The sequence below is a fragment of the Protobothrops mucrosquamatus genome, unplaced genomic scaffold, assembly GCF_001527695.2.
Source record: "Protobothrops mucrosquamatus isolate PMUCROS unplaced genomic scaffold, P.Mucros_1.0 scaffold1141, whole genome shotgun sequence".
In the NCBI taxonomy this organism is placed as follows: domain Eukaryota; kingdom Metazoa; phylum Chordata; class Lepidosauria; order Squamata; family Viperidae; genus Protobothrops; species Protobothrops mucrosquamatus.
The window spans coordinates 41,529-69,176 of NW_015387358.1; the positions used below are offsets into that span (position 1 = coordinate 41,529).

Here is a 27,648-nt window from a genome sequence, read left to right on the forward strand (position 1 = left end):
AAGAGTCAAGCAACAAAATTGGTTGTAATGATAATGATCCCAAAGGATTTGGGGGGGGGGGGGGAAGAAGCAAGGATGACACAGAAATCCGCCTCAAATCCAGATTGCTGGTGTAAAATACCTGGACTTCGAAGAAAAGTCCTCTTTTGGGGCAGCAAGCCCAGTTGGTATCTATCAAACCATGAGCTAGCGTGGCTAACCATATTGGATAGCAGTTTTAAGCCAGCAGAAACATTAACAACATTCAGGGTCTTTTGGTTTCCCATAATCTTTTAGAGCAAATCACAGACTAAAGTTTTGGTTTTAAAACATGTATTCTTATCTGCATGGTTTTTCCAACTTCAGCTGGATACCCCTGTGTTTATATCATGAGCCTCTTAGGATTTGTAGAAAAGTTCAATGGGAAAGCATATACCTGTACTTTGCATGCCAACAATTCCAGGTTCAGTTCCTGGCACCATGGCTAAGTAGGGCTAGAAAAGAGTTCTGCCTAGACCAGCGGTTCTCAACCTATGGGTCGTGACCCCATTTGGGGTCGATTGACCATTTCACGGGGGTCGCCAAGCAAGGCTGTCCGCCATTTTTTTTGTCCACCATTTTTTTTCCTTTTCCGGCGGGTGCCTTACCTCCCTTGGGCTGGGCCAGCTGGTGGTCGACCTGCTCCGTCTCTGCTGCTTGCCAGCTACGCCTCGGCCGGCGCAGGGGGCGGAACCACGCATGCGCGGCGCTCCCGGGCAGGGAAAGTCCTCGACTTACGACCGGTTGGGTAGTCCTCGACTTACGACTGGTTTAGTCCTCGACTTACGACCGTTTGGGGGTCGCGGCATTAAAAAGGTTGAGAACCACTGGCCTAGACTCTCTAGAGCAGTGATGGCGAACCTTTTAGAGACCGAGTGCCCAAACTGCAAGCCAAAACCCACTTATGCATCGTCGGGTGCCGGGTGGGTGTGGCCCATTGGCTGGGTGTGGCCCATTGGCTGGGTGTGGCCCATTGGCTGGGCGTGGCTACGGTGATATCGGCAGACTGGGTAGGACTAAAAAGTTCAATCAATCAATTCCAACTTTGCAAGATCTTTTTTTTTTCCTGCAAGAAGTTGAAATTGACTGATTGATTGAACCTTTTTTTTTTCGCACACGGCAGTGGAGGCCTAAAGCGAAAAAGTTTTATAAAACCCAGCTGAAGACCTAGGACTGGGGCAACAGCCTGTGTGCCCACAGAGAGGGCTCTGAGTGCCACCTCTGGCACCCGTGCCATAGGTTCGCCACCACTCCTCTAGAGACATTGCCAGTCTATCCTGGGCTCACATGCAGCAGCTTCCTCTTACCGAAATCTAGCCACCCGAGGGATTTATGGGAACTGAAGTCCAACACAGTTGGAAGAAAGCTGCCTTAGGGTGCAAACTCATTTTGTGAGGAGCTATTGGGCCTGGAAATGGTCCTGTGTAAATTCAGCATGGACTCACGCAGTCTCTGCTGTCAAAATTCTCCAAAAGCTTTGCGTTACAGAAGAAAACGCTACAGAGGTGATATTTCAGGGAAACTTAAACAACATAACTGATGTCATCCGGAACCTTTTGATAAAACCCAGGATTTCCTGAAAATCAATCCATCACTTGATAAATGCACAAACAACTGACTTATGATAGTCCTTCCATTGAAACTCACAATCTTGTTATGCTCTGTTTCCTCCTCTCCAAAGGGACAGGTCTTCAGTAGTTGCTTATCTTTTACCAGCCCAATTGTTGTCCTGCTCCTATAGTCTTAAATGTTTTGCCAGGGCCAAGCAAGGGAAAATAGTGGAAAGGTTAAGGAAATAGGGTCAGGACAGACAAGGAGTGATTGAGGAGACACCGGGTCTTTAGAGTGATGGGATGCGATTTCTTTCTTGCACATGCCTCTAGCCACTGCAGAGCTAATTTCTTGTGCATCTCCAGGGAATGAACCATTAAACGAGATGCTCGAAGGCCTTTAAGAACTGAAGTGGGTGAGAAAAGTCTGGCCCTGCTGCTGCCTTCCTGCCTTCTCTAAAAACATGTGTTCTGGTTCGCTCAATCTTAGCAGAGCTTGACACCTTTTTCTTGAGGAAATTGGGGCTGGTTTGGCACTCCAGGTCTGAACTAATATTGATAGTCCTTCAAATCACCATTAAGAAGCTCCTTTCTCTCCCACATCTTCTGCAACCGAGTTCCCTTTGCAAGCTTAATGCGGAAGTTCACTTTTAAAGGAAAATATAATCGGATGTATGATTAAAGCAGGGAAAGGAAGGGCAAAACCATTTTCAAAGGGAGTGATAGAAAACCTTATTTGGATCAGAACCTCCCTGGGCAGAGGGAGGCTTTAACCTTCTGCTTCCAATATGCTCCAGAGTCAAATTATTTTGCTTTGACAAGAATCCTCCAAACTGGTACCAGCAGTAGCCATCCGTGTAATATGAGGGACAGGTCAGTCCTAATTTCATCTAGCCATTACTATTATTCAAGCTGGGGGAAGGGACTATTTTAGACATAGCCCTCTGCCTGCAGGTGAAAATCCACGCGTGAGGCACAACCAAAGCTTTATTTGGAAATCCTCGATGCCTCTTGTTGGCTGCTATGAAATTAAAATAGGCAAGCAGAGATTTGCCATTCAGCGGTGCAAAGTCCCCCCGCTGGGATGTCATCTGTTTTGTTGGTGTAAACTTTGTGTCGCCAAGCAAGACCTCACACAACACAAATGAGGAGCCAGTGATTTTCGGGTCTCCGTAGCTGCAGTGAACCTGAGATCAGCTGCCAATTGGGCCATTGCTATTCCCTGGTGCAGGCAGTTGTATAACTAATGTAAATGGGTCCCAGCCTGAAAGCTGCACAAATATTACTAAGAAAGACCTCACATGTGACCCAAGCATCTGTGCATTAGACCTACTTATGAGTTTCATGAAAATAGAAGAACTTAACTACTCTCTGCTGCCAAGCTGTTTTGTCCCTCCCTCATCAATCATCAAAAGACTCCAGAACAGCAGGGATTCTGCTGGGACTCCAGCCTTCTGCTTAAGCCACGGGCGAATAGGAGATAGTGTTCAAGATTGGGGTGGAAGGAGCGAAGATTTGGGGCAGTGATTGGCTCAAGAAACATTTCTGGAGATGGTGGAGGGGAATGGAAAAAGCGAGTAGCTCCATCTTTGTATTAAGGGTCACAGGCATATATAATAGCCTTCCCCAACTTGGTGTATTGAATATCTGTAATTCCCAAGCAGCATAGCATAGCCATTGAGGATTAATATCCGACACATCTGGACTTTTATTGACTTCCGTGACTTGAAGCAGCACAGGGAATGCCAAATTCTGTGATCATATTTTTTGCAGATAAAGGTCCTCACGAAGGGCATTTTTGAGAAACGCTGCCTTCAGAGCAGGCATTTTGTTTGCTGCGTGACATTCGGTCTTAGTCCCATCGTAGGTATTATGCAATATTTGGAATTTTTTTAGAAAGGAACAGGGAGGGGAAAAAAGCAAGAAAGTAGGGGTGTCTGGAGTTGAAAACCGGGGGAGGGGGTGAGAGAGAATTGGGAAAAGATACACAGAGTTTCCACTTCATACCCACCAGTGAGACCCCTGGTCAAGTTTCTTTTTGGTTACTGAAATCTCAGGGAAGCCCACTCCGTCCAAAATGATCCCAGAGCCATGAGGACAAAAAAAAAAAAAAAAAAACCTTGCTCCAAATCCACCTCTCAAAGATTCTCTAAAAAATTAAATTCCCTGCCAGATTCCCAATGTGCATTTATTGACTACAAAGGTGAAACTACTGCAGTCAGCAATGGCTGAGCCTAAACTAAGCAGCCTGACTTTGAAGCACTGATTAATTCTGATACGTGGCTTTCCTCTTAAGCGACAAGATACATTTCTTCCGATAATGGCAACGGCCATTATGCCCACCTGACTGTTGCCCAGAACAATGAATGCCAACCTGCTCCTTCTTTTGCATGATAATGTGTATGTATATGCAAGCTTTTGTGCATCCCTGGAGGTTGCTTCTGACATTGTCAGAACTGGGAAGTGGAAAGGCACTTATCAGTCCTTCTGGAGAGCACTGACTGCCACTTTTCATAGGTGTCAGGAGTGCAGCTGAATCTTTGCAACACACTCAGAAGCAAAGATCAGTTGTGCATCCCCACTTCCTTGATGCAGTTCAGTACAGCACCTGTAAATACCTTTCCCTCCTGAAAAACATTCAGGGGCTGAGGAACACCTGCTGGCAAGCAGCCAAATCTTCCCCTCCCCCTTCCCCCATGCTCAGGTCAATGTCTGCTTGAAAGGGGGTTTCTATGGAAACCCCAAGGCTGGGCACTGATGTCACTGCTCAGACTTTGTCTCGCACAACCCCAGCCGCGGCCATCAGGGCCAGCAGTGTCCCCCTAAGCGTGCTCACCCCTTTTTCTGTGACACTTGCCTGGCCGCTTGTTCTCTTTCTGACAGCCAGGTCTGGGGAGTCACAAGTTTCTGATGGGGATGCTGTCCTCCGAAGGAAAGTTGGGGCACTGAGGGCCCAGCCCAGCAAGTCAAAAGTTCCTAAAATAAGCGCAGTGCCTGAGAAATCAGCAGGAAGAAGGCAGAGGCAGATTTATGTAAGCTCTAAAGCAGACAATTCCATTCAAAAACCTTGATGCATTTGCTGCCCCGGGGGAATTGTGTCTGCTAAGTAAGTGTTTTAAAAGCGGGGGGGGGGGGGGGAGCTGCCTCTCCATCCACAATATCCTGGACTGGCAGTTTCTGAACTTCAAATAAATCCATTTTATACCTCCCCACAAATAGGTCTTCAGAATCCCCCACGGCTTCAGAACTTAGAAGGGAGCTTGCCTCCACCTCAACTCTTGACTTATCTTGTTTTGGGGCCTTGGAGGGAGTGGACGGCAGCATTATGGGTGGCTGAAGCTGCCCAGCGCGGTGTTGCTGGCAGCAGGAGAGCTAAGTGTGCCTGCAAAGGAGTGGCAAAAGTTCTGTGATGGGAGGCTCTTAAGCAGCTGCCTTAGGGGCATTTTGCTGTCCTAGATTCAAGCCATTGTTTTTTTTTCCCCCAAAGAGTCCTTGAGGGGGATTGGCCCTCCTTCCAGTTCAACACCATGTACACGTATGGCACTCAGCCAAACCCTCGCCAGTAAGAGATCTTAAAGGATGGGTTAAGAGAGTGTATGAGGGAAGGGTCTCGTTTCCCCCCACCCAGACCCTACATGTGTGGAGCCTGCTTTGCTGACCTGAGATCTAAGCCCCCACATAAGCTGTACTGTGTGGACACATTGCCTATAACTCTTGTGTTACATTTTCAGGGTCTCCTTCCCTTTGGATTTTGGTCTTTTTCTCCGTTCCTCGATGCCTGCTAGATGCATTGACTACTCCTCTCATAATCCCTAGCCGACACATCACTGGGGTGCCTGGTGATGGAAGTGCTACACTAGCAAATCTGCCAGAGACCAGGTAAGGGAAAGCCGGACTCTATAATTGCCCATTATTCTTTGTGCTGCTTTGTCTCTCATACCTTCCTTCCCTTCCCTATTTTTCCACTGTCTCTGGGCTTGCTACGCTTTCCTGGGTGGGGTGCGTGCAGGTGATGTATGTGCATGCATGTTTGCATTCCTGAACGTTGCTCGGTGTGCCTTTTTTTTTTGTTTTGTGCGATTCAATGTACCTATTGTTCGCCTATGTGTCTCAGCCTGCCTGTATTTGTTCTCTGCCTATTTTGTCCCATCTTTTGTGTCTCTTCCTGCTGGCTGCGGGGTCTCCGCTGCGCTGGAACAAGATGCAGGTGTCTTTTTTTGCACCGGGTCAGCCTCCTGGCCTGAATCCGGTCCTCAACTCGGGCACTGGCAGGGTCGTTCATGCTCCCCCCCCCTCTGCAGCAGAAGGGGCCCAGGGACAGCGCAGGGATTCCAGGCAGCTCCTCGGGGGGGACATTTGTCCAGAACAGAAATGCCGGTGATTGGCAGCCCCTGGCCTGCACCAGAGAAGCGCAGGCCTGGAGTCGGAAGCAGACGGGACTTCGGAAGCCCTTGGGAGTTCTGGCTCCTCCGCCAAGGTTTTGAGGGTGGAGGAAGAGGAGCGGGCCTTCCCTGCAGAGGGCAACGGCTGACTCTCCCAAATCAGCGGGGGTCCCTCCTCCCCCCCCCCTCCTTCCTCGCTCTCTTTCCTCCCGCAACGTGCGAACGAGTTCCTTCGCGAGTGAAAAGAAGAGGCGAGGCCTCCCAAAAAAAAGCAGCGGCAGCCAAAGGACGGGCGGGGACGGGGGCGTGTCGCTGTGGGTTCATTGACCTTGGGCCCCTCGCCGGGTGGAAGGTGGAGGGCGCGACCGGCTGGGCAACTCTTGGCTCTCTCTGTGGGAAGGCCGCTCGGAGGCCGGAGGCTCCCCTCGGTGCGCCGGCGGGGTTGAATTCGCCAGGGCCGCGAAGGCGGGAGGGCGGTGGAGGTAGCGGACGGGGTTCGGAGTAGCGGACCTGTTGGACGGACGGGCCGGAGGAGGAGGAGGAGAAAGTACGCTTGCAATGGGGGAGGGCGTCTCCCCCACACAGCCCCCTATTTGCCTACGGGCTGGTGTCCAGCTTTCCCTTCCCTGGCGGGGGGGAAAAAAGGGGGGGGGCAGGTGCGGGCACCAGCGCGCCCGCCCCCTTTCCCCCCCGAGTCTCCGCGGGCAGGTTTTCCCCAACCCGCTTTCGCCGGGAGGCAGGGACGAGAGGCAAGTGCGCGCGGCTCCGCCTGGCGGCTGCAGCAGCTCCCGCTCCCTCCCAGCGGAGAGCTTGTTTGCGTCTCCGGAGCTTGTCAGTCTGGAACCAGCTGTTGCTCCGTCCCTTCCCGCGGCGGATTCCAGTCCGGGTTTTGCAGCCCCTCGCTGGCTCTTTCTTCTTTCTCTTCTGCATTGCCGCGGACAAGGTGCTCGCCGCCAGCCCAGCGCTGCCTGGCAGGGAAGGACCCGGAGCAGAGCGGGCGAGAGCGAGAGACACGCACACGCACAGTCGCGCCGCGGCGCTCGGCCGGCGAGGGGGGTCTATGCGGCTGGCCGGCGCGGCTCTCCAGCGCTGGCTGCCGGAGCGAGCCCCCTGCTCCGCCCGACGCCCTCGCTTCCCCGCAGCTCGCCCCCCGAGCCCCGGCGGCGGGTCCGTCGGGCCATGAGCCGCCGATGGGGCGGGCGAGGAGCCCGCGGCGGGCTTGGGTGCTGAGCGGCCCTGAAGTGCCCTGAGTTCTTGCGGGGAGCAGCGCCGGGCGGACTCCAGCTGGGACAGACGGCTTCCCGCCCGCTCCCCTCCCTGCTTCCCCGGGACCGGGTCTCGTCCCGTCCTCCTGCCGTCCCCGCGCCTCCTGCCGAGGAATGGCTCGATGGCTGCGGCTGGGCGCCAGTGCCCGCGTGGGCACAGGGCTGTGGCAGGTTCTGCTGGCCGGCACCATCCTCACCAGCCACATCCACCCCAACGGTGAGTCAGAGCGGCTTTCACGCGCGGCAACGGCGGCGGTTTCCGTGGACAGCGGCTGCCGGAGAGCCTCGTGGGAGGGAGGGACGTCGGGCGGGAGGCTCGACGGAGAGGACGGTGCCCGGTGGAGGCACGGAGATTGACCGGGATCTCCTTTCGACGGGTTGAGGGTGGAAAAGGAAACGGGACCTGAGTTGGGAAAGGAGGCGGCGGCGGCGGCGGTTTTAGGATGCGCCGGGGGCGCCGCGTTGTTAGGCGAGAGGCTTGGGGAGACGGAAGCCAGCTCTTTCGGGAACCCTGGACTCCGACCGGAGAGCACTCGGTAGCACAAAGTGCAGCAACAAACTTTCAGCCTGGTTTTAGCCTTGCTCTGCAGAAAGGAGCCATTGGGCTCAATGGCATATGGATGCTGCTATCCGTTGCCCTGGGAGTGCCAAAGACTCTGCTTTTGCTGCTGCTGCTGCTGCTGCTGCAGCAGCGCTGTGTGTGCGAAGGCCTTGCTCGGTGTTTCTGCCCATTGCTTCTCTCCTACTGAGTCCTGAGGGAAGCCCACCCCCCCTTCCTTCTCCACCCCATGCCTACCTGATGGTCTGTTCCCCCCCCCCTCGCAGCTTCTTTGCCTTCGGTAGAATAACCTGCCTCTGGGGCCTGTGTCTCACTGAACTCCGACGATTCTTTTCTGCAAGGTGACTGAAGGATTTTGTGGAAAGAGGTAAACCAAAGTTTGCATGGCCACTCTGATCTCGGCAGAGCGACTGGAACCTCTGGAGATGCAAAATATGGAAGGAGAACTTCCAACAGTTCTTAGGGCAGTTTGCATCCAGGGGCATGCGAGAGAAGGCAAAGAGCTGGAAAGGTACAACTGCTTAGCCTGAATGACTGATTCTGTGATGGGTTCCCCAGAACGGTGACATTCCCTATCCTGGGTCCTGGAGAGACAATTACAGCTGTGAGAAGGGGTGCAGCCAAGGGGTGGGTGGGGGGGGTAAGTATTATGAGGGCAACAGAATCTCCTTCAAAGCTTTGCTAAGAAGTTCTCCACATTTTCCAATAGCAATGACCCCCCATGGTGCCAGCCATGGTATGACCAGACTCTTGATGCTGTTTCTAGTTCTACCATCAGCGCAGCCTGTAACAGAAACAAAGCAGCTGCACAATCCATGGGAAGCTTTCATTCTGAGAAGGGAGATGGTAGACTGAGGATCTCAAATTGTAGAGACCTTGCAAGGTCAACCAGCAGGTCAGGTGCAACGCATGGGACTGAAGCAAGATGGCTTTCCCAGCTCTTTTTTTCCCCAAGCAGGGTCCCAAAGAATTAACAGGAGACACAGGTGTACTCTCTGGCATTGCTGGGAAAGCCTCAACAGCTGAAAGATTTCCAAATGACAATTCCATCATAATGCAGCAAGGTCATATTGTAGCTCACATACATTCTTTGAACACGCTTTTTAACAGATCAGCCAGGTGATCTCCAGCTATCTTGGACTGCACGTCCCATAATACCCACTGGCCACGTTGAACAAGAATTCTGGGATTTGTTTATTGCAGCACAATCAGACACCACCAGTCAGGTGGAAAGATTGTTTCATAAGCTTTTGGGATGGTTAAATGGATGTTTCAAAAATTAAGGGACTATACACCCATCCATACATCCATACAAACATGCATACATACATACACTGAGATAGCATACAGCAAGACCTCATATCCCACACATGGTATCGGCACGCACAGATCTTCACATAGGCAAAATGTAATGTATACATATGACTATTGCATGATAATGAAATGTTTATTCATACATGTGCATAAGATTGCACACAGATACCTGCACACACACACAAACACACAGAGAACACACACAAATATTCCCAGAAATATTTGCAAATATTCCCAGAAATAATTAACACTTTTAGGCAACATGCCTCCAGTCCCATATGGCCCACAGACTAGCATGCCACGGAAACATTCAACTCTGTACATAGGCAGAACATCTGGCAGTAAAAACAGGCACTCTCTACAGACCACCCACTGCAAAAACAGCCCCTCCCCATTACAGTTTACAGCCATATAGTGGTTCTTTTCAAACTCTTCACATGCCACAGGCTGCTTTGAAGGATGAGGACAGGATCTGGCAGCAGAGAGGAGCATAAGTGGATACTGTTTGTCTTTTCATTCTTTTCCACTGATCGCAATGCCAGCCTGCAGGGAGCCAGCCAACTCTCCAGCAAAGTGGGAGGTGGGGAAGGGGTAGAAGCCTGCCAGCGCAGAGACATAATCACCCAAGGAAGGCCATAGGAGGGGTTAGTTCCCTGCTGAAGGCAGCCAGTGTCTAACCTGCCAGGAGACTGTGGATTGGACCCGCTGGCAGGATGTGAGGCCTGGAGAAGGGCAATTTAACCCATTTGCACAGTGGGGTGGGCAGCGGCAGAATATAGCCACCTAGTTGTGCTTTATTCCAAATTCACAGGAATCTAGGCCAATCAAAATGTCTCCATACCGTCCCCTTCTCCCCCCCACCCCAAGTTATTATGCTATTCTGAGAGCCTCAATGCCAGCCATAGCCAGGCACAGTGTAGGAGCTGAACTAAGCTCTGCTTGGCTAATTCCTTTTCATTCCACCTCTCTGTAGCCCCAAGTACCCCTTTACCTCGGATGCTCATAACTGCCCTTTGGTCTCATATACACTTTGTCCTTGTCTCAGGTTTTGTCCACAAACAAACAGACAAACAGTCCTTTATTGAAATCAATGACTCTTCACTCTCCTCATTCCAGTTTCCTTCCCAATTCTGTCACCAAGGCTTGTTCGTGGAACTGAGCAGCCCAATCACCAATATAATGCAATGCCTTATCTTTTTAATCCAGAATATTTGGCACTCAGCACATAGTTATTAAAATGAATTAAACTCCTGTTTATCATACAAGCATGCCTCAAACCCCGCCCTCCCCCAACCCTCCTTGTTTCTCTTAAGTGGCCCTGACTGATAGACAGATTAAAGGATATTCAAGAGTGATTAATTTGCCGTGGTATTGATCTTGGGTGGTAGTGGCCTTAAAGTAAAGGTGCATCAGACAAAGGTAGCTTTGATTGGCAACGTCAGTTTAGATGGAAAGTGTCCTGAGGCAACAGCTAGAGGAAAAAAAAGGATGCCCGAGTTGTTCCTGAGGTAACTTCTGGGGAAGCCAGAATCCTGTCATATTCCTGAATATTCTTGAAATATTCCTGAAATGTTTCTTGATTCAGCTTGAGTTGCCCTCTCCATCAGCAGCTGCCTTGGCATGCCTCTACCTCATCCCCTAGCACCCTAAGTTAGCTGTAAGTTAAACAATATTGAACCTCACTTTTCATGCAAAGTAGGGAAAACAACAGAGTGGCTCCGCTGCTGGCCTGTCAGTGCAATGTTACACAAAATTCTGGGAAGGAGCCATACTACGAACTGAAAGCCCAGGCAGGGCTCTTGATGTCTTCCAAAGGAGGATACCCTCCTAAGTAGAAACTGAATACATTTTTTAAAATATGTGACATCTGGTAACGCAGAGCCTTGCCTTCGTTTCCTTGTTCTAAATCCCAAGGAAGATGTCCCACATAAATTTCTCACAACCCATTCAGGCACAGAGTGAGCATACTTTCTCAGTCACCCAGGGAGAATTGTTGTGGTCAGGAGAAAATTTGAATCTAACCTTTTTTCTGGCCAAAGAACAATGGGGGAAGGTGTTTGAGGGGAAATTTATCCTCTGGGTGGGGAAGGAGAAAGCCAAGACTTGGGGAGGAATGCTCTGAGGCATATTCTCCATCCCTGATTTGTGATCACATTATCCGTATTCTGGAATTATTGCTAAGGATCCTGCTACATGAGCAAGCGCACATGGACACGTACACACACACACACACACACACACACGTTCCAAATAGAGTCAAATATTAATAGAATATTTGTAGCTCAGGATTGATTGGTTCTTGAGCACTGATATTATTACTTAGTTTGGATAATGAAACATCTGCAAGAAAACAACCAAGCTCAGAGAGCACCAAGGACCCCTCAGAGTCAAATACTATACTCTGAAAGCATTCACAATCCTATAGCTAGACAAGGAAAGTGCCAAAGGTCTTTCTCCACCTCCACCCACCTCCACGATGGTCCCATTTAATAATAATAATAATAATAATAACAACAACAACAACAATAACAACACAACAACAAAACAACAACAACAACAATAATAATAATGATAATAATAATAATAAGTTGGAAGGGATCTTGGAGGTCATCTAGTCCAACCCTCTGCTCAGGCAGGAAACCCTATACCATTTCAGACAAATAAAGAATTTCAGCTTCCCTTTCATGGTTCTTCATGTGCCAGCATCCCAGAAATAAAGAGGCATGCCAAAAGTAGTCTCCCCCTATCTAGTGCTGTCTTGAAGTGTTAATCTACAATTCCCATAATCCATACCTAGCAAGGCCTACACATTTGGAAACAACATTGCAGAATATCTAGAAGGTTGGAGAAGGCTATCCTAATGGAAAGTTCGTATCTGTGAACAGGGGGCCTAACACCCTTTGTTCAATGTGCCATAAGAACATGGGGAACATTCAAAAGTGCAAGTTATAATATTTCCTTAAAGAGCTTCAGAACTAACAGCATCATAGAAAGGTTGGGATGAGGTATAGTTTGAGATTTGGCTCATTAGTACAAATTTCTCTGAAGTAATCCACCCAAAGGATGGGTGTTAAGAGGGTTATCTTGTACTGTAATATTGTCTCTCTCCCAGTGCCTTGAAGGGCCAAATGTGTCTTGGATTAGCCATCTCATTTTGGGGGACGACCAGCATATACCCTTTCAGTCTCTTCTGAAACTGATATAAAACCTGCCAGCCTGTTAAAACAGAAAGTTGAATATGATGATTCCCATTCTTTAAAAATACGTAAAGAAAAGGAAGGCAAGCATCTGGGCTTGTTTGAGAGTTCTCTAAGGGTCAGTTGTGAAAAATACAGATGAAATTTAGGAGTTATACTGTTCACAAAACAGCCTATTTTAATTGTTAATGCAAATCCTCCGCAAGGAATAGAATCACCTTCTACTATGTTACTCACTCTTTGTTTCCATAATTACCTGGGCTAAACACAGTTTGATGGATCATTCCTCATTCACTTTCCAATGTTCCAGGCAATGTTTTTCTAATTCTAATCTAATCTGCATCTTTGATGGTGGACTAATTAACCTAGAATGTTCCTTAGAGACATCAACAGGTATTGCAATCACCATTTGATTCTTGGAATAGTCTTTGGAAGAGAAACAAGAATTCTGACAATAGAGCTGTTAAATGTATTTAAATTTTGTAAAGAAATAGCCCTGTATTATCTCTAAAACAACCCCTTAAATAAACAAGGATTTGTGCATCAGGAATAGCTAAGTGAAGTTCTTTAACTACTTGTTTCCCACCTTTATTATTTTTCCTAATAAAATGATTCCAGCACACCTTCCTCCTCCTATTTTTCCCCACATCAATAATCCTGAGAGGCGAATTGAGCCGAGAGTGAGTGACTGGCCCAAGGTCACCCCAGCTAGCTTTGAACTCACAATCTCTTACTTTCTAGTCAGGTGCCTTAACCGCTAGACCAGGGGTAGGCAACCTTGGCTCTTTTATGACTCGTGGACTTCAACTCCCAGAATTCCTGAGCCAGCATGGCTCAGCTTGGAAACCTCTCCCTTTCCCCTCAGCATGGCTGGCTCAGGAATTCTGGGAGTTGAAGTCCACGAGTCATAAAAGAGCCAAGGTTGACTACCCCTGCACTAGACCAAACTGGCTGTCATTAAAAGCCATTGCTAAAAACTGCATCCAGAGGATGTGCTTATATACAGTACTGCAGGGGACAGGGATGGGGAGGGAGGAGTGTATTGGTAAGAAAAAAAAAGTGTTGATAAGTCAGAGATGTAAGGACTCTGTAAGAATGACTTGAGGGCTGGGAATGTTACCAAAGCCATTCAATCTGTTTGGTCTCTCTAAGAGAAGGGTAAAGGGTGACTTGATCACAATCTCTAAATATCTACATGGCACAGAAAGAGAATTCTGATGTGAGTTGACACTTTAGTGCAGCAAACAAAAGCAGAAGGACAACCCTATGGCTGAAAAAATGATGGCCAACAAAATTAAGCCAAGAAATTAGCTGCCAATATGCTGTACCCTCTTAGTACGAACAGAGAGAAAAATAACCACCAAAGTATCCTCACTACAGAATTGTTAGGCTCATTGTTGCTTTATACAATAAAGCCTTCTTTCGTAACAGAAACTCCCGTCAGAACAAAGGATCTGTAAGATCTTTCATTAGTCCTACTTTCCAGCATACGTGAAAACCAAAGACCGTCTGGTGACTTTGGGATAGGTAACTAGATAACTAGTACCGAGCCAATTTGTGGTTGTTATTGGTTCATGCTGGGGCCAGCTGCACCTCTCCTCAAAAGCATGCAGAAGTAAGGAAATAAAAAGGCCAGATGCGTCTTTACTTCTAGGAGACAGATCGATGCTGTGAAGCAGAGCTGAAAAGCAAGCAGACACTTCCAGTAGTTGTATGCTAAGATTTCCACAAGCATATGTGGAAACTTAAAATGGATACTTCTATTATAGGCTTTTCATACACAATTCCCAGGATTTCAGTTGATGCTTAGTGACCACAGATACATTTTCTTCATGATGATCTGTCCCCAAACTTCTTTTTCAGCTCTCCCCGTAGCACACTCATTGCAATTATAACTGAGTCCATCCAGCTTGCTGTTGGTCATCCTCTTCTTCGTTTCCCAGCATAGAGCCATCTTCAGAATGATAGATCTTCACATAATGTGAACAAATTTAGGATAATTTGAGCATTTGTGTCTCAAGTGAGAACTGGGCAGATTTGTTCAGTGATCCATTTGTTTCTTTTCTTGACTGTCCATGGTATTCTCGGGTGTCTTCTCCCACCACCAAAGTTCAAAAGTTCAGTACTCTTTCTATCATGCTTCTTCAGAGTTGAACTTTGCTACCATAAAATGCCACGGATACTATTTATTGCACTATTCTGATGCTTGGACATATAGACATATTATAACAACTGGATATCTTTTCTAAGATGTTCATAGCTATTCTACCAAATGCTAGTCTGTGTCATATTTCTTGATTACCTGCTTCTTTATTGTTGATGATGGATCCTAAAAGGCACTTCAGTATCTTAACTTGTCAGTTCTAAGGCTCGTTGTTTTACCTATTGTCATTAGCTTTGTCTTATTTATATTTAATTTTATTCCCTTTTTTTATTGCGCTTCTTGACTTTTATTACTAGAGCTTGCAGATCTTTGCATTTTCAGCTATCAGAGTAGTGTCATCAGCATAATGCAGATTGTTTATGTTTCTTCCTCAGTTTTAAAACCATGCTAATTTTCCAGTTCAGCTTCCCTTAATATATATTCAGCATATAGGTTGAATAAATCAGGTGAAATTGTGCAGCCTTACCTCACTCCTTTAGCCAACTAGGAGCCACTTTGTTTCACTGTGTTCTGTCTGTACTGTGACTTTTGGACCAGTATATAGTCAGAGTAAAGATGGTGTAGCAACAGCAAATGCTACTTTGGGGTTCAGAATCAAATTTGCAGCTCTTCCCTTACCATTCTCACATAGCCATCTCAACAAGTGGAGTTTCCAAAATCAGAAACTTTAGTGAAGCTAAAGATTTCCTTTCACTTCCTCTCCATAACCCACACAATTATTTTTATGGACAATGGACAAATTTGTCTTCCTCAGTTCTGCTACTATGACTGAGCCTCACTCATACATGTCAGGACGTCATAAATATCAGGAGTAAGCTGTGAATATCTTCCAACCTTACATTCCTTTGGTCAGAGACAGCTTTAGGATAACACTTCATTATCTCTGTTCATTGATTCTTGTATTTTTTAGCAACTGAATCATAAGCGGAAAAGAGATGTTGGGGTGGGGGAGAGTGTAAACATAAGAAGCGGGTTTTTCCCCCCTCTGGTTTACAGAAGATAGCAATGTGTAGAGTTCCCTGCAAAGATTGTGATCTATAAATGACCTAAGACAGTAGGAACACTAGAATGTAGGAAGAAGCCATATGTTAAGTCTAGCTGTTCAGTATGGTCTAAATATTCTGCAAGCAGCTCCTCAAGTTTTCAGTCAGGAGTTTTTCCCACCATTTCATCAAAATACTGAGGCAGGAGTTCTATTTCACACAAGCTTCCTTGTAAAGAAAAATGGGATAACACTGAGAGAATAATATCTGCAGCAAATGCATCTGTCCTATTTCACTGAAAGCACACTTAAATCTGCTAAATTTCATTTGGCCAATAGCTTTAGTTTCTAGCTAAAATCTGCTGATATTGTATGGCCAGGATTCTCCATTCTGATCTTACTAACACTCCCCAACCCTAATCTGCACTCATAACTGTTGTTTTTCTACAACCTTTGAATAATGTAGCAATAGTACATTGTGTTTTCACCTACTCCTGCCATCCTAGATCTGAATCATTGCAAATATCAACATAAAAATATAAGAATTATTGTCCCAGTCAAAAAATCCAACCTTTTTAAACCTGAAATGCTGTAGCTGTAAGATGCTTGCAAACAAGCTACGATAGAGATTTGCTTTTTCCAGGCACATGGCAGTTGGAAATAAATTGCCTGTCATTATAGACTTTTTTCTTATAGCTAATATTTATTGATAGACTTATCCTCTGTCAATTTATCTAATTGTGTTTTAAAGTCATTGGCTATCATCACATACAGGAACAGTAAATTTCATATGCTAATAATAACATACATAGATAAAACATCTTAACTAATGAGTCTACTTGCCAATAGTTTAATCTGGGTGAATAAAGAATTCACTATTTTGAAAGGGGGAGGGATAGATTAGTTCTATATAATTTTCCAATACAGTACTATTCTTAATTTAAAAATCTCTTTCATGTACTTCTTTAGTCAATTTTAGTAATCTAAAAAACTTTTCTTCATTATTATTTTCTTTAAGATATCAAAATTCCCTGATTCTCTTTGCTAATTATGCTAATGAAGCAGCTCACTAAAGCCTCTAGCCCCCTTTACATTATGCCTACATCTAGATCAAGCAGCCAACAAAGAACTATTTAACTAACAGTTAATATTAAGGACTAATTTCATTCATGACCTCAACTATAAATACATATGTTTACACACACACACACACACACACACACACACACACACACATATCACATTTAGTTTGGGGAAAGATTTTACCTAATGAATGCTAATCCAGGCCCATCATTCAATTTATTTATATGTCTACATGGTGGTTTGGCTTATATAGTTTTATTAGCATAGGGTAAAATGGAATTATGTTTAGGGTGTTTTGGGAATGCAGTCATTGCCTTAGCATGTTGTATGAACTACTAGCCCATTATATTAAGCAATACTTAGGCAAATTATATGAATATAACTGTGATTTTTCAACTTCAGTTTGGGGTCTAGACTGTTTGTCAACTCAACCATGTAGAGATATGTATCACAGATCAAACTAATCAGTAATATGTACAGTAATATTATGTCTCAATGCTCCCAGAAAACAAACCTTTTGCATATGGAAGACTGGAACAGAAGAGTATACATAAAAATAGTGATAATGAATCAGACAACAGTATTCAAATAACAGCCAGTTCTTTTAAGCAGACTGTGAAGGCAGCAACTTTTCATTATCTATATACTACCTTTAACTGAGCAAAATGGTGCATCATAAGGCAACAGTTTTTGAACCAAGGACTTTAAATGGGCTAACTTATAGAATGTGTCCAAAATCCAGGATCCATGAGTACATAGGGAATTAAATTTGGGAAATTATAGCTACATCAATGCTTCTGTTGCTGTGGACACATGACCTTCATTTCCTACCAGGTAGGAAAGGAGGTTTCTAATGCCCGCTGCCAAATTTCCGCAAGGAAACTCAGTGGGGAAGCCAGCAGGAAGTCGGGATTCATCCCTGCTTCCCTGCTTTTTTGCCTCCCCTTGGTCATTTTGTTTTTCTGTTTAGGCAAGGAAATATCTCTGAAACAATGACCCAGTGGGACACAGGTTGTCTAGTTTATTTCAAAATTCTTTGCTTTCAGGGCCAGGAAAATAGCAGAAACCCTTATGACATGCTACTTTTAAACTATGGGTGTAACTAGGTGAATTGGAGAGTATTCACTTACTGTATATGATCTCCCACAAGCAATCTGACATGATGCATTCCCAGAACAGAAGCATCACGTGGTATTTCCAAACATGTGTAACTCTGTTTTGAACTTTCCCCGTCTTCTTGGCTTGAATCGATCTGACTGCCTGAGGGCCTTTCAAGTGCTAATCCTGTTTGAATCTTGGATTTTCTTTCATTTGTCCCTGCATTACAGAACTATTCCCAAAGGGTGAATGGTTTGCATTATGGACAGAAAAGGGGGGGAAATGTAAGATAGCCAAATGTATCCAAAACTTCCTTGGGATGATCTGAGAGCAGATCTGCTACTTACTCATAGAAATGATATGGCACATCCAGATGCAGACTAAAGAGGGCTCGGAAAGGGAAAAAAAATCTCCAGTCACCCTGGCTGCCCACTGGCATTTTCAGTATAAATGTCAGTGTGAGAATCTAAAGCTGAGCCAAAATGCTCTGGGCTAAAAAAGACCATTTGTAGAGTTTGGGCATTTGCCAACGCCAGAACAAAAGGGATCAATTCTGTATTAATAAGGACTGGAAAGGACAGTCTAAAGCAGACTATGTACGGGCTAGATTTGTGATCAGCACATAATGCTGAAAAAATCCACCCAAAATGAAATCACGAGTGGCAGATTCAAATTGAGAAGTGGTCACAGGTTCCAAGAGACATAACACTTCATAGTTTATTTGCATTATCATAGAAACATAGACACTTCATGTTCTGCCATCTTCACTAAGACTATCAGGTGTGGGCTGCAAAATGTTGGACAACCACAACATGTGAACAGAGACACAGTAATCTGACTCTTTGCTGCTATCTGCTCTTTGTCTGGAATTTTGCAGCCCAGATCTGGGAGCCCTAATCTGCAGAATGAACCTAAGGCAGCCTTTCTCTACAGGTTACACTCCCAACACATCTAGAATGTCGGCAAGGCTGATCTAATGAGTATTTATAAGCTTTTGGTTCTATCATATTTCTTTTGATTGAGCTAGATGGAGGAGGTTGGGTGGAGGCATGATTTGTGAGTGTAAAGGAGAAATAGATGTATGGAAAGGGGAATAATAAATATCATCTATGGTCATTCCCTGTGACTATGATTACCGGTAGTTCTCTTGGCCTATCAGGCCAGTAAGATAGCCAATGCAAGGAAGAGAGCAATGGTCCTTAAGTAACCAGTCATGAGGTTCTCATTAGGATTAGAAATATCTGGACAACCTCATGATGGCGGCAGAGAGATACAGAAAAGTCTAACCCCAGTCTGGCCTTCCTCTATTCTATTCTTCGGATCAGGGAGTTTTCTCTAAAATCATATTAAAAATCATTAGTGTGCTATTGGTGTTATTTATGTTTATGTAGATGGAAAACGAGCAAGAATCATTAAAATAGAGCCCTGTGGCAGATTTGGCCTTGTCCAGAGCTTCATCAGAATAGGAACTGTCCATAGTCATTGTTGTTTTGAATATGCATTCATTGTGAAGATCACAGCTATGGTTTAAGGATTATGAGGGGTATGAAGAAAACAACCAAGGGACATCTTAATTATGCATTAACCCTACTGTCAATAGTTCCTGACTTCACAAATATCTTCATTGCATAACTGTCATCAGTTTGCCTGAATGTCCTTTATTAGGGAAGAGGGTGACAAAAGAAAGGGGATTATGCAAATAGTTAACAAGTTAGCAGCCTGTGCCCTCTGGACGGTTAAATCTAGGGGAAATAGGCCTGTGGGAATACAACAGTCTTCCAGATCTACTATATTACTCCAAGTCCCTTTAATGTAACTCTGAGGTTACATTACACTACAGGGGCACTATTTGCGATGGACAGTATGAGAAAAAGCAGTCCCTTTTCCTCCTTGTGCTAGTCCACATATGGGGCAAAACAACACCCCCCCATCTCCTCACTTTCCTTCCCCTTCCTAGCTGCAGCTGGAGAGCCCAGGACTCAGGGTGACCTTGAGACTCCAGACTACTGAATCCCAGCGTTTGATCCTCCGCCGCAATTAAAGGAGAGGCAGAGAATGTGCTCGGCCTCCTGGAGCTACTCCTGCTGCAGTGCTACTTCACAGGGGCGCTGGGGGTGGAGGCGAAGAGACGGCTGCATTTTTGGACATTGCGAGGCGTAGCCCGTCTACCCGTCACCCGTCCCCTCCGCGACTTGTTCGCACCCCTAGTGCCCAAACAGGCTGGCAAGCTCCTGAACTCGTTCTCTCCCCACTCGCCCGTCCTCTTGGCCAGCAGCGGGTTCCCGTTCTCCTTTCTCTGACTGCAAGTCCCACGGCCGCCCCTCATTCTCCCCCTAATCTGCCGCGGCCCTAAATCTGGGACAGGTGGAAGTGGCTGTAGCTAATGGCTGCCGAGGTGAGTGGTTGCTACGGCAGCGCGGCTGATGCCTGACGACCGGGAAGCATCTGCCATTAATCAGGGCAATAAGTGGGTCTCTCAAGACTGGATTCAGGATGCAGATCAGCAATTAGCGAGGGCGGCCTTGCCTGTAATGAGCAATTGTCCTAACAAGAGCAAAGCGCGCGCGCGGCAAGAGGACGAAATACCCAACAGACCGCGCGCGCCTGCCGGCGCCCAGTTCCGCGCTTGTGTGTGTGTGTTTGTGTGTGTTGGGAAGTTGTTAACGGCTCCTGTGCTGAACTCACTGGAATCCAGCTGCCGATTCTCCAATTAGCCCAATGCCCTTTCTCCTCCGTGTTGATGTTACCAAAGTGAGCTGCCGCCTGGTCTTTTAAGAAGCAGCTTTTCCCCCTGACAACTGGGGAGTTGTGTTAAGTTCCTACCGGCTGAGCGTTAAGGCCGGCTCTGCGTCTCCGTTCAACCAGGACCCTTGTGCCAAATGAGGGAGCTGAGCTGGCGGTGGGAGGTGGGCCTTTGTAGCTTCCTTGCCACTATCCCCTCCCCACCCCAAAAAAGCTTGCATTCTGATGCCCATCTGGCGCGGCCAGTGGGGAACTTTAATCCGTTATCACCCTGGGATCTGGGATCTTGGCCGTCATGCTTCATAGTGCTGCTCTTGCTCTGCTTCTTTTGCTATGTACTCTCTCTCCAGGATTCACACATATTACTCATACATACTGAAGTAGCGTACTCTCTTCCATATTGCCATTATCATCATTTTGCAGAGAAATGGCATCTTAGCTGAGGCTTGCTTTTTATCTTAGGTGGAGGTTGCGTCTCTTTAGAAATTATCTTTGTTCACTGCAAATGAGTTTGTGCAGGATAGTCATGTTAGATTATTGGAAAAAAAACCAAGGGGGGAAAATCTTGAATCATCTTATATTATGGCACAGTGGTTTGTGGACTAGATCAGAGGCATGGAGTATCATCCTGAGATTAGACCTAAGAAAGAAAATGTAGATGGAGTAATCAGAGGGAAATGAAATGTAAGAAGTCCAGGCAGGGATAATTATAGTTAGTGGCCATACAGCTACAACAGGTATAGCAGATTGTTTGCCTTGACAGTTTTTCCGTGCGCAGGATGTATTTTTGTAAGAAAAATGTAATCATGTAAATCTATCCACTGAAGTTTGTCATCATGCAGTCCAGACCACATTTAATAACAAATTGGCTTAAAGAAGGCCGGTAAGAAACAGCAACAGAAACTGGAATATGGCTCCCTAAATATTTTGGAGCTCTCAGGTGGCAAAATATCTTGTCTATTATGCTTGTGCCATTTCAGATTAAGAATTCTTAAAAGATGTACTCCATTATTCCCTCCCAAATAAACACATTTTGGATTATTGTGTTGGGCCAGAACATTATTCACTTTAGAGATCAGCCTAAGAAATGTTCTGAGACTGCCTTTTAAATTTTATATTCCTTTTATTATTTATGCAATCAGTTTATAACCATAATTGCATTTCTAAAATCCCTCAAAGTAACAACAATCATTGTTGCCAAATGACTGGAAACAGGATTGTTCCCCAGGACATTGTACAAAGAAAAGGCCACAAGCCATCATGTGTTGTGTCTCCCAAGGGCATGTGCATCCCATTTTTAATGTTTTGTGGCATGATGTTGCTACACTTTCTAGCCATTTGAAATAATTATTACTTTTTTAAAAATATAAAATACGTACGTCTTGAAAAGCAATCTTCATGTTTGCAACTCTTCCGAGTTAGAATGTTGTGTGGAATTTTTTTCCTTATTAGTGCATAAACAGAATGGAATAGATCTGAAAATGAATGCAGGTTAAAATGACACATAGAATTTCTTATTTCAAACCACAGGTGAGATATTTCATAATTGCATTCTCTTCATAAACAGGCTCCATATATAAAATAGAAACACATCAAGGAGATAGAATAGAATATATATATAGCTCAGAGCTGAACTGTGGAGTTCTTGTTGCTCTCTGAGCTTGGTTGTTTGCTTGCAGACATTTCATTACCCAAGTAGGTAACATCATCAGTACACTGATGTTACCTTGTTGGGTAATGAAATGTCTGCAAGCAAACAACCAAGCTCAGAGAACAAGAACTCTACATCAAGGTATTTGGCCAAAGTGAATCCATTGCTTCTCCAACTGGCACAGACTCTATATTTAACAACATTTCCCTGGCCTAGGTTTGGGAACAGCTTAACTTGCTTGCATGTACCATAGACTTTTAAGATGTTCTTCAAGTCAGAAGATCAGCCAACCCTTCCTCATTGGAACAATGTTCCCTCCTATGTGCCCAGTGGTACATTTCTTCATAAGGATACATGTCCTTCCCCTGGAAATGGGGTGTTTTGGATTAGGTTGATGCACCAAACTCAACACAGCTCCAGGTCGGGGTCTTGGGTGGTCTTCTATAGCCCCACTCCATCTCTGGGAATCTACGTTTGGCAGGAAGGGGTGGTAAAACAGATCTTTCCAGCCTCTAGTGCTTTGTTAATTGCATGTAATGGCAGACGTGTTATCAGCTGAAATACTTAATTAGCTAAATTCCATTGTGATGCAAAACTGCCACTGACAAATTCATTTATAACAATCGCAGACTTAATCAGCACTTGGCCCTATCATTTATTGAGAGTACAGCATGAGGCTGGAAACTGGGAGCCCACTTCAGCCTCCTGAGGACAACTGTGCTTGGCTTCCTCAGCCTACTCTTTGGCAGCAGGGAATGGGTGTGTGTATGTGAGTATGAGGAGTAAAGAGTGAGAGAAGAGAGCAAGCAGTTTATTTTATTAGGGTTGAACCAGAGCGCTCCAAGGCATTACTGCTGGTGTGAAGCAGTGGAGCATTGCGAAAAGGTGCCTTCTTTGACAAAGTTGCCAATATCCCAAGTAATGAAAGCTTTGTATGTTTATATGCATGTGTATACAGCATGTGTGTGTGTGTAAGTTTATATGTGCATGGATCCCCACACACATACAGTAAAAGTCTTGTTCTGCACTGAGTTGTATGTATAGTAAATAAAAATACCATTCAATAATAAATATATGTCAGTGGAGAAATGGTCAGAAATGAATCAGGAAAATGTTCTATATTTCTGCCAAGGCTCAGCCCCCAGGAAGATGGTAAATCCTGAAAATTAATAATGAACATCTCACTGCAGATATCCTAATTTATCCTACACTCTCAGTAAAGGGGCTTCAGCCCTGACATATCTCATTATGAGACCGAGGCCCCTGTTTTTATCCTCAGTAGATTGTACACCTTCTTGATAGGTTCTCCTGGGGAAGATAACATAGAAATTGTACCGTTTCTCCTCTCAGCTCATCCAGCTTTTGAATCGCTTGACAAGAATTTTATATCTAGTTTGATATATATATATGGCCTTCTTGCATGAACATTGCTGTTCGCTTGTTCCCATCAACCGCGGGTCTCACCAAATCGCATGGGGATTTCACACGTAGTTGTTCACATTTTCCAATGTTGATGATGTTGGTGTAGGACTTTGTTCTTTGTAAAAACAAGTTTTAACACATTACAGATGTCAGTGAGAAGGAAGCAGCTTTGTGATACAAACCATAACACAGCAGCATGTAAATCAGTGTTCCCCAACCTGGTGACTCACACATTTCTTGGACTTTAATTCCTGTAACTGAATATTGCAGTCCAGTACTCCAGGAGGGCACCAAGTAGAAGAAAGTTAATGTGAATTGTGCTTCCTAGTGAAGGGGAAAAAAATAATATTCCTTAGGTATTTCATAAGTTGTTTGGTGCAGAATTCCAGAAGATTGCTTCAAGCCGCAAAATGATTAATGTGTGTAAAAATGAGCAGCTTCACATAAAACTCTTCATGGTTGATTTATCGTCCCACCCCTTTGCTGCTTTTGGCTTCAGTCAGACTAGTGGGCTCATCTCCAGCGCTGCCAGCCAGGATCTCCTGCCAGATCAGTTTAGTCCAGGTATGATAGATGGGTGACCATGTGGCTGGATCATACATAGTGCATAGAAACTCTAGAGCAAAATTTGCTTTGTAAAAAGGACTAGGGAGAACCCGCATGGATCAGATGATGCTGATAAAAATTTGAAGTAACAGTTTAGGGTTGTTGTTTAAAAAAAATCTTTTCTATTTTTACACAAAGGCATTTACACAAAAGTATAGTGATGGAAAGGGCCATTTATTCAAATATTGCTCTGGCCAGGAATCCAAGTTAAAGCATCCAAGCAGATGGCTGCCCAGCCTCACTACCTTTCTTGGAGATTAAATCCCTTGCTGAAGGGCCCTTACTGTCCTGTTCCCAGGTATATCTACATCAGGTCGACTGCTCTATCGCTCCCTGGTTCCTCCTTTTGTTAAACAGTGATGGCTTGATAAGGTTGGCATTGCTTGTTCTCCAGGATTATGTAAAGGTTTGGCAAGACTCTGAGCAAGTTTTTTCAGTATCCTAGGATGCAATTTACCTGCTGCCAGAGATTTAAATTAATTCAAAGTCAATAGTTATCCCTTGATCATATTTCTTCAATCCCTCCTCTTTAGCTTAATCATCTGGCAGTTATATCCTGTGTACACTGAAAAGACTGAGCCAAAATAGTAGGTTCCTTTGTTACCCGTTAGCATTTTGCCATCTTGCCGCAGTAACCAATGCATTGCTTGTTTTCTTTTGAACATATCTAAAGAAGCTCTTTTTGTTGTTGGTTAGCATTATTTGCCAATTCCAGCTCATTCTTAGCCTTTTAGCATCAATTCTGCAGTGGTGGGATAATACTGAATAGCCTTCCTTTGGGAGCTACACTTCTGTCCAGTGTTTGTACTTCTGTTGGTCTTTCTCTCTTTTAAGATTCAGGCATATAAGCATCTAGTCCTAAACTCTACACCATATCTGAAGGTGCTAGCAAACACCCTGTCAGCCCAAAGACACCTTTCTTCCCAACAACGAGCATTAAAAATATCTCAAGGTGTTTTTCTCTATTTCTTTGGACACCACCCAAATAGAAGATGATTGAGAGCTGTCCAGACAATGGTATAAGATGGGCAGCAACATAAATGAGATAGATAGATAGATAGATAGATAGATAGATAGATAGATAGATAGATAGATAGATAGATAGATAAAAGAAAGAAAGAAAGAAAGAAAGAAAGAAAGAAAGAAAGAAAGAAAGAAGAAAGAAAGAAAGAAAGAAAGAAAGAAAGAACAGATAACAAGATGGTGAATCCAACCACCTTAATCCAGGGCTGACAGCAGCCAGGTCTTTAAAACCTTTTGGAAAAGCATTGAGGTGTGTGTGTGTGTTACCCAGATTCCTGAATTCCTAATTCATTCAGACAATATGTTTACTCTTAACTCCTATATGGATATAAATTCCTTGTCCAGTTCCCTCTGTATTCCCTAGTGCAGTGATGGCGAACCTTTTAGAGACCGAGTGCCCAAACTGCAACCCAAAACCTACTTATGCATCGTCGGGTGCCAGGTGGGTGTGGCCCATTGGGTGGGCGTGGCTGCGGTGATAACAGCAGACTGGGTGGGACTAAAAAGTTCAATCAATCAATTCCAACTTTGCAAGATTTTTTTTTCCCCGCGAGAAGTTGAAATTGACTGATTGATTGAATCTTTTTTTTGTACACAGCAGCGGAGGCCTAAAGCGAAAAGGTTTTATAAAACCCAGCTGAAGGCCTAGGACTGGGGCAACGGTGCACGTGCCCACAGAGAGGGCTCTGAGTGCGGCCTCTGGCACCCGTGCCATAGGTTCGCCACCACTGCCCTAGTGCCACAAAAATATGGCAGAAATAATCACTGGCCATATGATAAGAAAGCAATTATTATATCTGTTCTTTCTTTCTAGTGCTCCAACTTTTGATTTGGCAATATAGTTCAAAGTAAAACAAGGTCATAGTAGTTTACTACCTGGCAATAAAGGCAAGTTCATCCCGCTGCATTTCAACGAGTCTGGAATATTGAGGATTCCTTTGGTTCAGTGCTCCCCTTTTAACACCCCAGCCTCATCTAGTGCAAACTTCTAACATCACTGCATAACGAAGGAAGGACTTCAAACTGGCATCTGCTATTTAGTTAGGCATTTCATGAGAGTGGTCCACTAAACCAGAGCTAAGTCAGGGCCTTTCCTGGCGTTTCTCTCACTTCTAAAAATGTTTTTTTTTTCCTGCAGAGTTCAGTAGTTTGTTTTTTATTTGCTATGTATACCAAACACCTTTTTTTAAAAAAAAAAATGCATAAATCCAAAATCTTTCCAGAGGTTAGTGCAATGGAGAGTAAGGTGTTAGAACACCTGGTTTCTCTTCCTGGGTAGAGACTGATTAAAATTAGCAGACGGAGAGAAGATTTCAATCTTCTTTTTTCCCTTCCTTTATCTCCTGTGAGTTTGTCTTATTTGTTCATGCTGTGTATGCTGGCAGAAACATTCTGAACTTATTGCCTGCCTCACTCTAGTTTAAGATGGAAAATGTAGCATAGTCCTACCCAATTTGGTTCCTCCCAATGAAGTAGATTATAACTCCCACCATCTCAGCTAGCATTGCCAACATGGATAATGGGAAATGCAGTCTAATTTTGTGGAAGGCTGTAATCAGTCTTTGCTCTACCTCTTGGCTGAGTCAGCCTGTCTCTCCCACAGAAATGCTAGGGTTTTTATAGAAAACTTCTTCAGTATTTTTATCTTCCACCTAATACTTAAGCCATAGGAGGGCTTTTATTAAGATACTTCAAAGATCTTGAATGGAGAAAACCCCACTTCTGTGCTGTAACTGTTCAAATGCCACTTTCTATGGGGCCCCATTAGAAACACCAGCCCCCTTTCACAGAGGTGATCTATCTGTGCCCGGACTATACCGATTCAGGCACGGGTTATACGTCACTGCTACTCCATGACTGAATCTCTTTGCAAAGAAGAATGTGAGAGGAAGAAGACTAATCTAGAATCTTCTCCTTCATATATTTTTAAGTGAAGGATAGAGCATTCAATCGAGCATCCCTCAATAGTCTGAACAGCCTAGAGAGAGGTTGAGTACTTAAGTAATAAAGTGAGTGTGAGACTATATTTTTCTATGGCTGTTGGTACCCTTGCAACCAAATTGTGAATAATAATTCCACTTCCTCACTACCATTTCTAGGAATAACAGAATAATAGAGTTGGAAGGGACCTTGGTAGTCTTCAAGTCCAACCCCCTACTCAGGCAGGAAACCCTATATCATTTCAGATAAATAGTTGTCCAAACTCTTCTTAAAAACTTCCAGTGTTGGAGCATCCACAACTTCTAGAGGCAAGTTGTTGCACTGATTAATTGTTCTAACTGTCAAGAAATTTCTCCTTAGTTCTAGGTTGCTTCTCTTCTTAATTAGTTTCCCTTCATTGTTTCTTGTCTTGCCTTCTAGTGCTTTAGAAAATAGGTTGACTCCCTCTTCTTTATGGTAACCCGTTAGATATTGGAACACTGCTACCATGTCACCCCTGGTCCTTCTTTTCATTAAACTAGACATACTCAATTCCAGCAATTGATCTTTATATTTTAGCCTCCGGTCCCTTAATCAACTTTGTTGATCTTCTCTGTATTTGTTCTAGAGTCTTAACATCTTTTTTACATCATGGCGACCAAAACTGGATGC

The 27,648-nt window shown here is 44.8% G+C and overlaps 1 protein-coding gene across 1 annotated transcript in view; it reads left to right on the forward strand.

Annotated features, from left to right (window-relative positions):
* Nucleotides 1-7,329: 7,329 nt before the first annotated feature.
* The window catches only part of UNC5A (unc-5 netrin receptor A), a 110,151-nt gene continuing 89,832 nt past the window's right edge, over nt 7,330-27,648 (forward strand). The window contains exon 1 of the mRNA XM_015820535.1: nt 7,330-7,432. Coding sequence (XP_015676021.1) covers nt 7,330-7,432 — 103 coding nt within the window. The remainder of the gene's footprint in view (nt 7,433-27,648) is intronic.